This window comes from Rattus norvegicus, chromosome 19 (assembly GCF_021556685.1).
Source record: "Rattus norvegicus strain SHRSP/BbbUtx chromosome 19, alternate assembly SHRSP_T2T, whole genome shotgun sequence".
NCBI lineage: Eukaryota > Metazoa > Chordata > Mammalia > Rodentia > Muridae > Rattus > Rattus norvegicus.
In genome coordinates, this window is record NC_141552.1 from 36,483,057 (window position 1) to 36,496,733 (window position 13,677).

A 13,677-nucleotide genomic window follows, 5' to 3' on the forward strand; every position below is an offset into this window, starting at 1 on the left:
TGAGAAAGAAACTCATTCTTCAGGGGGCTGTCTTCCTGGGATCTGTCCTATTCCATGTCTCCTGTAGTTTCTGAGACCTGGGAGAAGAAGGCAGCTATTAAGACACTGATTTGATGGGGACACGCATACCAGCTGTCAAGTTGCTGCCTTCTGTCCCCTAAGCTGCATTGGACAGACAACACTGATCTTTTCACTGAAATCATTGCTGATATTTCTGCAGGCTGGGGAACATCACCAGCAGCCCTCACAGTAATGTGGGATAACAAGCTGCTCCTCAGACTCTACCAGTGCAAACCAAGGATGGGGAAATGGGAAGAGACCTACTTGGGTTGCAGGAAAAAGGAGAAGGCCACATGATACCCAGATCAAAGCCAATGACAAGGACTCATTTGCCATTTGCACTTGGTTCTTATCCCTGCAAGGTGCTTCCAACCATCACATGACCCCTGTTTGACCTTTGTCACAGGACCAAGAAATTGTTCCAAACTCCTCATAGCATCCAATCTATCACAGGGAGATGCACTAATGTGATATGTTATTCCTCTGTCACTATTTCTGCACTGCAGTTTCAAAAAGAGCAGAAAAGTGTACTTGCCCATAATTCAGTTTCTGAAGAGTGGTTAACTTCCCAGAATACTTGTGCATAGACAGAGCAATGAATAACTCTATCACATGAGGTGGGTGACTGATTGGGTGTGGGGAGATTAGAAAGATGATAGGGGAAGGAAAGATGTATCCAATAGGCAAATGGTATCAGACATTGTTAATCTGACTCAGCTGCTTTTTCCTACCAAATTTTGCTGGGTCTGGAGGTTGCTGGTCTTCTCCTGTTCGTCTTCATCATTCGGGTTCAACTCAAACAAATATCGCTGTAACTCCTTGCACTCCTGCTTCAATGTGACCAACTTCTTCTTCATACATGCCTGGTCCATCAGGAGCCGGCTGTGCAGGTTGCTGGAAATACACTCTGCATAGTAAGATCCTGAAGCCTCTTCCTCCCATTCCAACTGCCAAATCCCACAAACTCCACCAGGACCCAGATACCCATAAAGACTTCATAGAATACATCTCCATACATGTAAGGCTGCTGCACAAACAGCAAACGGCCAATTCAGGGAAGAATAAATTGTTTCTGTGACCCAAGCAGCAATAAGTGTCCACGTCTCTCCAAGAACAAGGGATCTACAACTATCCATGAAAACCCAGTGCACGGGGGCAACAACAATCAGTAGGCAGCAAACAACCACAAGAGGACAGTAGAACCAAGGGAAGGTCATGCTAACCATGTGGTCCACACATTGAGCTTTGTTAAACCTGGTATGACTCCAGAGGCCCAGGTTGGCCTAATAACCCTCTGATTCCTGAATCAGTGTAGTACTATCCAGAGCCTTCTAAAGATGCATAGATACTGTGGTGATAAGTGACATTCTCTCATGGAACTGAAACTGAGTCCAAAAGACCCACGGCACAGTGATATTTAAACAGCAGAAGAGATGGACACAGAGCTGCAGGCTCTACAGTCCAGAACAAAGAGAGGCAGGAATGGCCATTCCATAAGTGATGGGCCCTTCTAACCAGTACTTACCGATAGAAGTTAATCTCCTTCTTGAGCTCCTGAAATTTCTCACGATGTTCAATGTTGTTTGTGTCTAAGTTGTGCAGTAATGACATGACCTCTTTCTCCTATATCTTCAATTTTTCATGAAATGGATTTGGCCTGAAGTAGGGGCTGGCCCCAGGAAGATAGAACCCAATGAAGATCGGTGTTTAGGATTATATGAACTCAGGCTGGGTCCTGTACTACCCCAGCCCTGGAAGGACACTTTCTCAATTCTACATATTGAGATCTTCTTCAGCTTCAGAAACTTGAAATTGTGTGCCCAGGTCAACAGAAGCTAAGCACCCAGATAAAGGGTTCCCTGTTCTCACTTTTTTTGAATCAGGAGGGCTGGATCTGCATTCAATCCTGTTATGATATCAAGAGCCTAGGCCACAACTCTTACGCCAAAACACACACACACACACACACACACACACACACACACACACACACACACACACACCCTGAAACCTCTGATTTTATTTTTCCTGTTTTGACAACTGGAATGCTACAAGCTGAATAACTAACATTCTAGAGGCAGACAGTACACATAATTCTGGACATGGGACCAGATATTGCCACAAACTTATAATCTGCCCAAGGCATACAAATGTACAGACAAATGTGACCACATAGGCAAAGAACTGTGCTGTTGAAAGTGGGGCTTCCAAAATAAAGCACTCACACCTCCATGAAACTATTATACAGGTAAATCCTGAGGCCAAAAATCAGGCCCCTAAATTCCAAGTGTGGAGGGACATATAAACATATAAAAGTTGTGCATATGCATGCAGACCTGTGCACACAGAGACACACAAACTGGGACACACCCACAAGAAAAGAAAAGTAAACAGACTCAGAGAATGAGAAAGAGAGACAAATATTGAAAGAGCACAATGAGAATCAGTAGAAATGTATGCACCATTTTGTGTCAGAGTTTAAGGCACACAGACAAGAAAGAACAAGCCAGAGCCTCTGGACTTCTAGTTAAGCATTGATATGAACAATGTGGGACCTGTCACCTAAGGCTGCTGCCAGGAGATGATAGTGTTCAGTCACCTTCCTAGCAAGTACAAACACTCTCCACAAACTCACAGCACCTAAACCCTTGCAAAGCTACCACCTGTCAAGGGCTTTCCAATTGTACACTGGGAACTCATGCTCCAGTGACTTTATCCCTGAAATCTTCACTCAGATCACAAGTTCAGATTTTCATCAGGAGGAGTCAGAGAATCTATTTCCAAACTCACTCCTCAGTAAGAGTGAGGTTCTGAATCTCCTCTCTATGGGAGACGAGGTTTAGGACAAGGTCTTTTGGGAGGCACAGCATTCTAGACCCCACTACCTTAATAGGGTAAGATGAGAATAAGATTACACAGTGGTGAATGGCACAAGAGCGTTTGGAGCAATGCATACCTCTTGTTCACGGATCCACCTGTCACATAAAGGAGGCGATCTGTCAGCTCATTTCTCACCTTGGTAGTTAGCTCAAGCTCTCTATTCAGCCTCTCCTCTTCCTCGTTGGCCTGCATCTTGTTTAGGACAGTTTCAGGGGATGACGTTTGTCTGTAGGCCTCTGTAAGTAGAAGAACACAAGTGAACCTGCATGGGGAGAATGCATAGAGCATACACAGACCACAGAGAGGCCCAAACAGGAGAACATGCCTGGAAGCCAGTGTCGCTGCAAGGAGTTTGGTCTATGTGTAAGAGACCTCCTAAGTGGATCACAGTTCCCCCACTACTCTACAGAGACCAAGAGATGTAAGCAGCCAGGTGTTCCCTATGCCCGCCCACACAGGCTTACAGGTACCAGAGAGATGCCTTCTCCAGGATTATTAACAGCGATGCAGGCTACAACCTGGTTTCAGGACCCTCACCCCTCTGGTTTCAGAAGTCAGATCATCAATTCAGCATCCACAAATACTTGAGTGATCAGGGATACTCAGATATCCTACACTGTTATTCTAGTCCAATAATTTTGGATTAAAAAATCATGCAGGGGGAGGACATAGTCAACAGACTTATCAATTCCTCCTACTGAAATGACAAATGCCCCAGAAGTGCCAATAGGTTACAGGCTCTTTCTTGGTCTACCCGCTCCAAATAGTTTGGCTACTGTAGAAAAATATCTGCCACACAGAACCTCTAATATATGAAGGTAAGGTTGGCCCTGTCAGCAGAGGTAGTCAGAGGAGTTCTAAGAATATAAGGTCATGGCCAGGAGCACAATTCTCTCCCTGTTACTAGTGTCAGATAGACACTGAATTTAAAGAAGCAATGAGAGTGAAGTACATTGATGCCCTGTTTAATTCAGAAAAGTTATACCCTCCATGACTCCTGATGGTGTTATTATATCAATTTACCATACCGAATGCACTGTAAAAGTAAAGGCTAGAAGGTCCCAGAATAATAGCATAGGCTTTGCCATATCCTCCATGTGGTTACGGAGAAAGTAATGATGTGAAAACCTTGACTTTCAGGTATTGTGATAATCATGGAATTCAATATCTTTGGAGATGTTCCAGTGGTTGTGGTCCATTGGTATAAAGGCCAGCTGAAGGCCCCCACACTCACCCCTGACAGGAATCTCAACATACACTGCCCAGAACTTACTCCACATTCCACATGACCACGTCCTGTGTCCATCATTACTTTCAGGTTTCGTTTGCTTCTCTCTAGACTCTTCTCCATCAACATCAACTCTCCCAAAGCTCCTGCGAAGACGGGCAAACATGCCTGTGGATATATCCTTTGGACACTGAGAGAAAAAGTAGGGACCTGGTTGTCACTACAACACTGGTGACATCACAGGGATTCCAAGATCTCTCTAGGAGACAATAGAATGTCCACGAAGGGACAGCTGATGTCACGGATCACAGACTTTGCCTCCCTGCTAATGTTCTCCCTCTACTGAGCAAAAGCTGATGTGCCCTTTTCAGGAGACTTCCCTGTGGCATAACCACTGAGCACCACACGATTCCAAAGCCAAATTCGGCTCTAGGCTTGATTGGAAAAACCTGAGTCATTGCTATGTATGTAAATGAATGCTTCCTCCCCAATTCCTGCACAGAAATGTTTCATCCTACCTCAAATTCTCTTCAATCAGCAATGTTACCCATTAAAGATTACTGAGAAATCACCAGTTCAAATAAGTAGCCAAAGAGGTCTCCTGTCTCATGATGTGCAGGTGCATGAAATCACACCCAGAAATAGCCTGCAGGGTAATTTGCAATGTGGGTGTGTGTTATGGGTACAACATGAAGCTTTGTGCTTAACATTTGACAGTTGCCACCAGATTTCTTAGGAGAAAGAATTGCATTCATTATGGTCCTGGCAACAATGTGGAGATCTGTTGGCAGAGGAAACTGAAATATTGGATCCACCAGTGAATGCACCCTCAGGCTGAGTGTGGGGCTCTCCTCCTTGCACTTAAGATACCAAAGCAGGATTGCTTACAGGCCTCTCTAAGCTCTAACATGCGATTCTATCTGAAAAACAAAATAGTCAGCAGATGTGGGGGGTGCAGCCAAAGGAGTAGGACAAGCCTAGGGATATAACTCAGTGGACAGAGTAAGAAACGAGCATCTTCTCTTCTGGTTCATGGGTCAGCCCACAAAACACAAAAGCATCTATTATCGTAAAAAAAAAAACCAAGTTATTTTATTGAATGCACACAATAATACTGATTACAGTATTAGTAGCAAAGCTCAGATTTTGGGGGCAGATCCATGACTTGAACTATGTTCCTGACAACATATAAAGCAGTAAATAAATAAATAAATAAATAAATAAGAAAAAAAGAAAAAGAAAAAACACAAAAAGCACAAGCTTCTCATGTGAAGGTGCAGGAGGAGTGGTCCAGTGGTCAGTTCTCATTAGGACATGTTAGAAATGACAGTGCATAGTGACCCCTAATTTGATGGGTCCTATATAAAGTTTTGTGCCATATTGTCATTTTAACAAACCTCATCCAGTACATACAGAACGACACAGGATATGATCACCATGTCCTTGCTGTGTTTCAAGTTATTTTTCTGTGTCCTTCATTGTCAGGCATATTACAGCAATGATCTGAAATGGCTGGTAGACTTGGAAGAAAGTGGATATGAAAGATCCCCATTTGATATTAGTACAGCCATTTCTTAAGAATGAGAACTTTTAAGCTGGCCCTTGCTTAGCCCCTAGATGTTAGACAATAGACCAGAAATCACCATTTGAACAACTTAGTATCATCTACTCAGTATATCTAGCCTAATACTGTGCCTATGGCAATCTCAAGCTTCCCTGAGTGTTGCTGCCCCAGCAAGAAGAATGAAGTACTAAGGTCAAACCCCAGTGAACCTTTCAAGGGGTTAGAAGAAAGCCATCAGAGATACTGCACTTCTTTGTCCTTAGATTAAATCAAGCTGATACAACGTGAATCTATTGGGCTATTTGACCAGACATGTTTCTCCCAACCACACCTATCTGAGTTCATTGCTTGGCAGAATTCATGCCCCCTCCCCATCCTAGATGTTTCTTGATTCACTGCTGCCAAGGGCCAGGTTTCCTGAGTTTTGTTTTTTATAGAATTGGGTGTAGTCAATCATTGTTGCCCTCTATGATAGATATAGACAAATATCTATAATAACTGACCACACTGTACAAGTACACTAGTGGAAAATTCAGCATAACTGAGGAGTGGGAAACCAGCACTGTGTCCTAGCCTTTCTCTGCCCATATCACAGCTCACAGGCGACTGGGGCAAACCTTGAGTTCCTCTGTAGATACAGAGTGAGGTTGAATGGACACTGAGCAGGCAGAGCAACACAGCTGAGGCAACTCAATTCCAGCAACAAATGCATTATTTGTTTCCCATCTTAACAGCTTGTTTTGAGGTCTTGTCCCCATACCTAGCTTAAACACAGCAATTTGCATACATGCCAGCCTGCTATTTCATATTGTTGCTGTAATACGCCTCCACATCATAGATTTCAAAAAAATATATATATACCTCACACTGAGAAGGTTGATGCTTGTCAACATCTAGTGCGTTGGGGCCCAGGTACGGTCACAAAGACACAGAGGATGCAGAGCAAAGGCAGATGCAATTGCATATATGCATACATACCAGCCTGCTATTTCATATTGTTGCTGTAATATGCCTCCTCATACACCTCCACATCATAGATTCCAAAAAAGAAAAAAAAAATAAACCTGACAGTGAGAAGGGTGATGCTTGTCAACATCTAGTGTGTTGGGGGCCCAGGTACGGTCACAAATAACCAGGACACAGGGGATGCAGAGCAAAGGCAGATGCAACTGCATGCAGCTGCAAGCTTATTAATCTTTATATAGGCATGAAAATGTATTACCTCACTTTCCCTTTTGGCAAGATATAATAAGATCGTTATTCCCATGATACCAGGAACGACCGAGGCAAGACTAGGCAAAGAAGTAAGACTAAGCAAAGACTTCTTCTTAAAATATCTGTATAGCAAATCACCCCTCTTCCTAGTATCACAATATACTTGTCATAACCCAGGGAGCATGAGAGCCGCTTCCACAAAAATAGGACATAGTACAACATACTCTAAGGTAAAGTGAGCAAAAACATTTTCTTCTCAAGGGCAGCATTCCAGCACCTGCTTGCATCTCTCAGCCCTCTTTCCTTGATCCTGTCTGGGAAGTGTATCTCAATGACTCCACGATTTCTTTCTTTGTTCTTTTGTTTTAAAAGTAACACTTTCTATAACATAGGTCAATGTCCTCGAAGGGGTTTAATTGTGCAAAAAGAAAGCAATATAATATATAATGTATGCAACCTTTAATGACAGTATCTATTTTCTTAGGGGTATTATTCAGATATCTTCCCAGATCTGGATTTAACTTTGGTAATTGTTATCTGTCTAGAAAAATCAACAATATCGAATAAATATTTCAGTTTTCTGGTGTAAAGTCCTTGGGAGTAAGAACTAATGATTTTGGAATTTGCTCAGTGTCTATTGTTATGTCCCTCATTTCCTTTCTGATTTTTAATTTTTGTATTGTCTCTCTTGTGCATTGTTAGTTTGAGGAAGGGGTTGTCTCTTGTGGATCTTCTAAGAAGAAGAAGAAGAAGAAGAAGAAGAAGAAGAAGAAGAAGAAGAAGAAGAAGAAGAAGAAGAAGAAGAAGAAAAAGACAGCCCTTGCTTTCCTTGACTTTGTATTTTTCTCTTTGTTTCTGAAGGCTTGATTTCAACCCTGAGTTTATTTCCTTTCATCAGATCCTACCAGACTCTCTATGGGATGAGGCTTTGCCTCACCTTGGTAAGAGCAGCATGGAATAAATGAAGCTTCTGCTGATCTCTGTTGTGGTGTTGCACATCACAATCTCACCGAAAACCATGCATAGCCTGGTTTAGGCTCTGTTAAAGCAGCCCACTATTTCAGTGTTCCCTGCAAGGTGCCATGGAACAGTAGTAACATAATTCTGCATGCACATCGACAGGTTTCTCTATGGTGTTCTGGGGAATTTGATAAAAGTTTATAGTGAGTTCATGGATGAACACACACACACACACACACACACACACACACACACACACTTTACTGACATGGTGCATATTCTTTGTACACCAAGAATAAAGTGAGCGTTGCTGAAAATGCACCAATAATGGAATCGAAGGAGGGAGCTGTGGGGAAGCTGGGGCTTAGAGTTACTTAAAAGACCGGATGCAGATTCTCCTTTTATTAGAGGAGAAACTTGATAGACAATGTGGTTCTTTATTTTCTTTTTCTAGAGCACACAGGACTAGGGTGGCAGCTAGGGCTTTGAGTGTGTTTGGCAAGTACTGTAGCACTGAATTAAATCCTATGGCTGGAACCCTATTAATCGTCTACAACAATTACTGGGCAGGCTGGAACGACACTCAGTTGACACTGTGAACATCTCAAGACAGTAACTGGACAATGGCTGACAGACTTGTCTAAAGACTGGAAATGTTTCTCTATCTTGGAGAGCAAAGAAGGACCCTCCAACTACACTGAACTCTAAGGAAGTTTATTCAGGTGAGGGATGACATGGGCTGTTTTGTCTCATGTCACACATGTCAGTAAAAATATCCTCTGCAAATAGTGATATTTTGACTTCTTCTTTTCCAATCTGTATCCCCTTGATCTCCTTTTGTTGTCTGATTGATCTGGCTAGAACTTCAAGAACTATATTGAATAAGTAGGTAGAGTGTGGGAAGACTTGTCTAGTCCCTGAATTCAGTGGTATTGCTTCAAATTTCTCTCCATTTAGTTTAATGTTAGCTACTGGTTTGCTGGATATGGCTTTTCCTATGTTTAGGTATGGGCCTTGATTCCTATTTTTTCCAGGACTTTTATCATGAAGGGGTGTTGAATTTTGTCAAATGCTTTCTCAGCATCTAATGAAATAATCATGTGCTTTCTTTTTTTATTTTTAATTTTTTTTGTTCTTTTTTTTTTATTAACTTGAGTATTTCTTATATACATTTCGAGTGTTATTCCCTTTCCCAGTTTTCGGGCAAACATCCCCCTCCCCCCTCCCCTTTCTTGTTGGTGTTCCCCTCCCCATCCTCCCTCCGTTGCCGCCCTTCCCCCAACAGTCTAGTTCACTGGGGGTTCAGTCTTAGCAGCACCCAGGGCTTCCCCTTCCACTGATGCTCTTACTAGGATATTCATTGCTACCTATGAGGTCAGAGTCCAGGGTCAGTCCATGTATAGTCTTTAGATCATGTGGTTTTGTTCTTTTAGTTTGTTTATATAATGGATTACTTTGATGGTTTTCTTTATATTAAATCATCTCTGCATGCCTGGGATGAAGCCTACCTGATCATGGTGGATGATTGTTTTGATGTGCTCTTGGATTCGGTTTGCCAGAATTTTATTGCGTATTGTTGCATTGATATTCATAAGGGAAATTGGTCTGAAGTTCTCTTTCTTTGTTGGGTCTTTGTGTGGTTTAGGTATAAGAGTAATTGTGGCTTCATAGAAGGAATTCAGTAGCGCTCCATCTGTTACAATTTTGTGGAATAGTTTGGATAGTATTGGTATGAGGTCTTCTAGGTCTGATATAATCTTGCACTTAACCCATCTGGACCTGGGCTCTTTTTGGTTGGGAGACATTTAATGACTGCTTCTATTTCGTTAGGAGTTATGGGGTTGTTTAAATGGTTTATCTGTTCCTGATTTAACTTCAGTACCTGGTATTTGTCTAGGAAATTGTTCATTTCCTGCAGATTTTCAAGTTTTCTTGAATATAGGCTTTTGTAGTAGGATATGATGATTTTTTGAATTTCCTCTGATTCTGTAGTTATGTCTCCCTTTTCATTTCTGATTTTGTCAATTTGGACACACTCTCTGGGTCCTCTCGTTAGTCTGGCTAAGGGTTTATCTATCTTGTTGACTTTCTGAAAGAACCAACTTTTGGTTCTGTTGATTCTTTCTATGGTCCTTTTTGTTTCTACTTGGTTGATTTCAGCTCTGAGTTTGATTATGTCCTGCCTTCTACTCCTCCTGGGTGTATTTGCTTCTTTTTGTTCTAGAGCTTTTAGGTGTGCTGCCAAGCTGCTGATGTATGCTCTCTCCTGTTTCTTTCTGCAGTCACTCAGAGCTATGAGTTTTCCTCTTAGCACAGCTTTCATTGTGTCGCATAAGTTTGGATATGTTGTACCTTCATTTTCATTAAATTCTAAGAAGTCTTTAATTTCTTTCCTTATTTGTTCCTTGATGAGGTTATCATTGAGTAGAGCACTGTTCAACTTCCATGTATATGTGGTCGTTGTTCCCTTATTGTTATTGCAGACCAGCTTTAGCCCGTGGTGGTCTGGTAGGACACATGGGATTATTTCTATCTTTCTGTATCAGCTGAGGCTTGTTTTATGACCAATTATATGGTCAATTTTGAAGAAAGTACCATGAGGTGGTGAGAAGAAGGTATGTCCTTTTGTTTTAGGACAGAATGTTCTATAAATATCTGTTAAGACCATTTGGTTCATGATTTCTCTTTTTCTATGTTTCTGTTTAATTTCTGTTTCCATGATCTGTCCGTTGATGAGAGTGGGGTGTTGAAGTCTCCTACTATTATTGTGTGAGGTGCAATGTGTGCTTTGAGCTTTAGTAAGGTTCTTTTATGTATGTCGGTGCCCTTGTATTTGGGGCATAGATATTTAGGATTGAAAGTTCATCTTGGTGGATTTTTCCTTTGACGAATATGAAGTGTCCTTCCTTATCTTTTTGGATTACTTTTAGTTGAAAATTGATTTTATTCAATATTAGAATCGCTACTCCAGCTTTCTTCTTCAGACCATTTCCTTGGAAAGTTGTTTTCCAGTCTTTCACACTGAGGTAGTGTCTGTCTTTGTCTCTGAAGTATGTTTCCTGTAGGCAGCAGAATGAAGAGTCCTCCATGGATATCCAGGTTGTTAATCTATGTCTTTATAGTGGAGAGTTGACACCACTGATGTTGACAGATATTAAGGAATAGTGATTATTGCTTCCTGTTATTTTCATATCCACCAGAGAACTACTAAACATGAAAAACAGTTTCAGCAAAGTGGCTGAGTATATAATTAACTCAAATAAATCAGTACCTTTTCTCTACATAAAAGAGAAACAAGCCGAGAAAGAAATTAGGGTAACAACACCCTTCATAATAGTCCCAAATAATGTAAAATACCTCGGTGTGACTTTAACGAAGCAAGTAACAGATCTGTATGATAAGAACTTCAAGCCTCTGAAGAAAGAAATTGAAGAAGACCTCAGAAAATGGAAAGATCTTCCATGCTCATGGATTGGCAGGATTAACATAGTAAAACTGGCCATTTTACCAAAAGTGAATTACAGATTCAATGCAAACACCATCAAAATACCAATCCAATTCTTCAGAGAGTTAGACAGAACAATTTGCAAATTCATCTGGAATAACAAAAAAAAAAACAGGATAGCTAAAGCTATCCTCAACAATAAAAGGACTTCAGGGGGAATCACTATCCCTGAACTCAAGCAGTATTACAGAGCAATAGTGATAAAAACTGCATGGTATTGGTACAGAGACAGACAGATAGACCAGTGGAACAGAACTGAAGACCCAGAAATGAACCCACATACCTATGGGCACTTGATTTTTGACAAAGGAGCCAAAACCATCCAAAGGAAAAAAGATAGCATTTTCAGCAAACGGTGCTGGTTCAACTGGAGGTCAGCATGTAGAAGAATGCAGATCGATCCATGCTTATCACCCTGAACAAAGCTTAAGTCCAAGTGGATCAAGGACATCTACTTCAAACCAGATACACTCAGACTAATAGAAGAAGAAGTGGGGAAGAATCTCGAACACACAGGCAGTAGAGACAATTTCCTGAACAAAACACCAATGGCTTATGCTCTAAGATCAAGAATCGACAAATGGGATCTCATGAAACTGCAAAGCTTCTCTGTAAGGCAAAGGACACTGTGGTTAGGACAAAATGGCAAGCAACAGATTGGGAAAAGATCTTTACCAATCCTACAACAGTAGAGGCCTTATATCCAAAGTATACAAAGATCTCCAGAAGTTAGACCGCAGGGAGACAAATAACCCTATTAAAAAATGGGGTTCAGAGCTAAACAAGGAATTCAGAGCTGAGGAATGCCGAACGGCTGAGAAACACCTAAAGAAATGTTCAATGTCTTTAGTCATAAGGGGAATGCAAATCAAAACAACCCTGAGATTTCACCTCACACCAGTGAGAATGGCTAAGATCAAAAACTCAGGTGACAGCAAATGCTGGCGAGGATGCAGAGAAAGAGGAACACTCCTCCATTGTTGGTGGGATTGCAGACTGGTACAACCATTCTGGAAATCAGTTGGAGGTTTCTCAGAAAATTGGACATTGAACTGCCTGCGGACCCAGCTATACCTCTCTTGGGCATATACCCAAAAGATGCCCCAACATATAACAAAGACACATGCTCCACTTTGTTCATAGCAGCCTTATTTATAATAGCCAGAAGCTGGAAAGAACCCAGATGCCCTTCAACAGAGGAATGGATACAGAAAATATGGTACATCTACACAATGGAATATTACTCAGCTATCAAAAACAATGACTTTATGAAATTCATAGGCAAATGGATGGAACTGGAAAATATCCTGAGTGAGGTAACCCAATCACAGAAAAACACACATGTTATGCACTCATTGATAAGTGGCTATTAGCCCAAATGCTTGAATTACCCTAGATGCCTAGAACACAGGAAACTCAAGACGGATGATCAAAATGTGAATGCTTCACTCCTTCTTTAAAAGGGGAACAAGAATCCCTTGGCAGGGAATAGGTAGGTAAAGAGAGGTTACAATTTTGTGGAATAGTTTGGATAGTATTGGTATGAGGTCTTCTATGGCCTGATATAATATTGCAGAACAGAAGCAGAAGGAACACCCATTCAAGGCCTGCCCCACATGTGGCCCATACATATACAGCCACCCAAATAGATAAGATGGACGAAGCAAATAAATGCAGGCTGACAGGAATGGTATGTAGATCTCTCCTGAGAGACACACCCAGAATACAGCAAATACATAGACGAATGGACTTCAGAACCTTAAGGTCAGATTTTTCTGATAACAGCTGCTAGGTGAAGCTGAAGTCTACTGTGGGTGGGATCATCCCAGGCAGGGAGGGGATCTGACTGTGCAGGCCTGGCCAGCCTCTGTTTTCTTCTGAAACTAAGTGTTGGTCAGCTGTAAATCTGAAGTGAGAGTAGGTTTTTGTCAACTCAAAGGGATGACATTTAAAGTCTCACACACTATGTGAGAGACACACATTTACCCTCGGGGGATTTGAACTTACTTCTGTAGAAGTGACTGTGGGCCGACAGAGGGAAAACATTCTTGCCTTTAGCATTCTGTCTGTATTAGAGACTACAGGAACCGGCTTCCTGGACAGATAAGTACAAGTAGAATTTTAATGGGGGAAAACTGAGGCAAGAAATGTCCTGAGGACAGTGATTTGAGATTGTGCCTTTAGCCAGCAATCTCTTTTGTCATTAAGGCAAGCAGCCTTGGTGTCTGCTAAAACTTGTTGCTACTTCAGGGTTTCTCTGCTGTT

At 41.6% G+C, this 13,677-nt stretch overlaps 1 protein-coding gene across 1 annotated transcript; it reads right to left on the reverse strand.

Annotated features, from left to right (window-relative positions):
* Window positions 1-1,581: 1,581 nt before the first annotated feature.
* On the reverse strand, window positions 1,582-4,357 carry LOC147999377 (uncharacterized). The gene is made up of 4 exons (XM_087596692.1): window positions 4,214-4,357; window positions 3,017-3,176; window positions 1,930-1,966; window positions 1,582-1,683 (listed from the first exon to the last, which is right to left on the reverse strand). The coding sequence occupies exons 1-4, from the start codon at window positions 4,332-4,334 to the stop codon at window positions 1,582-1,584; spliced, it is 420 nt and encodes a 139-aa protein (XP_087452818.1). The 5' UTR covers window positions 4,335-4,357.
* Between the last annotated feature and the right edge of the window lie 9,320 nt (window positions 4,358-13,677).

Excerpts from the sequence above, each read along its gene's own strand:
- LOC147999377 (XM_087596692.1), bottom strand. The coding sequence starts at position 4,334 with ATGTTTGCCCGTCTTCGCAGGAGCTTTGGGAGAGTTGATGTTGATGGA. Across the intron at positions 3,177-4,213 it reads GTGGTCATGTGGAATGTGGA|AGGCCTACAGACAAACGTCA; the intron begins GTAAGTTCTGGG and ends TTCTACTTACAG. Across the intron at positions 1,684-1,929 it reads GCCCTCCTGATTCAAAAAAA|GAGAAAGAGGTCATGTCATT; the intron begins GTGAGAACAGGG and ends TTGAAGATATAG.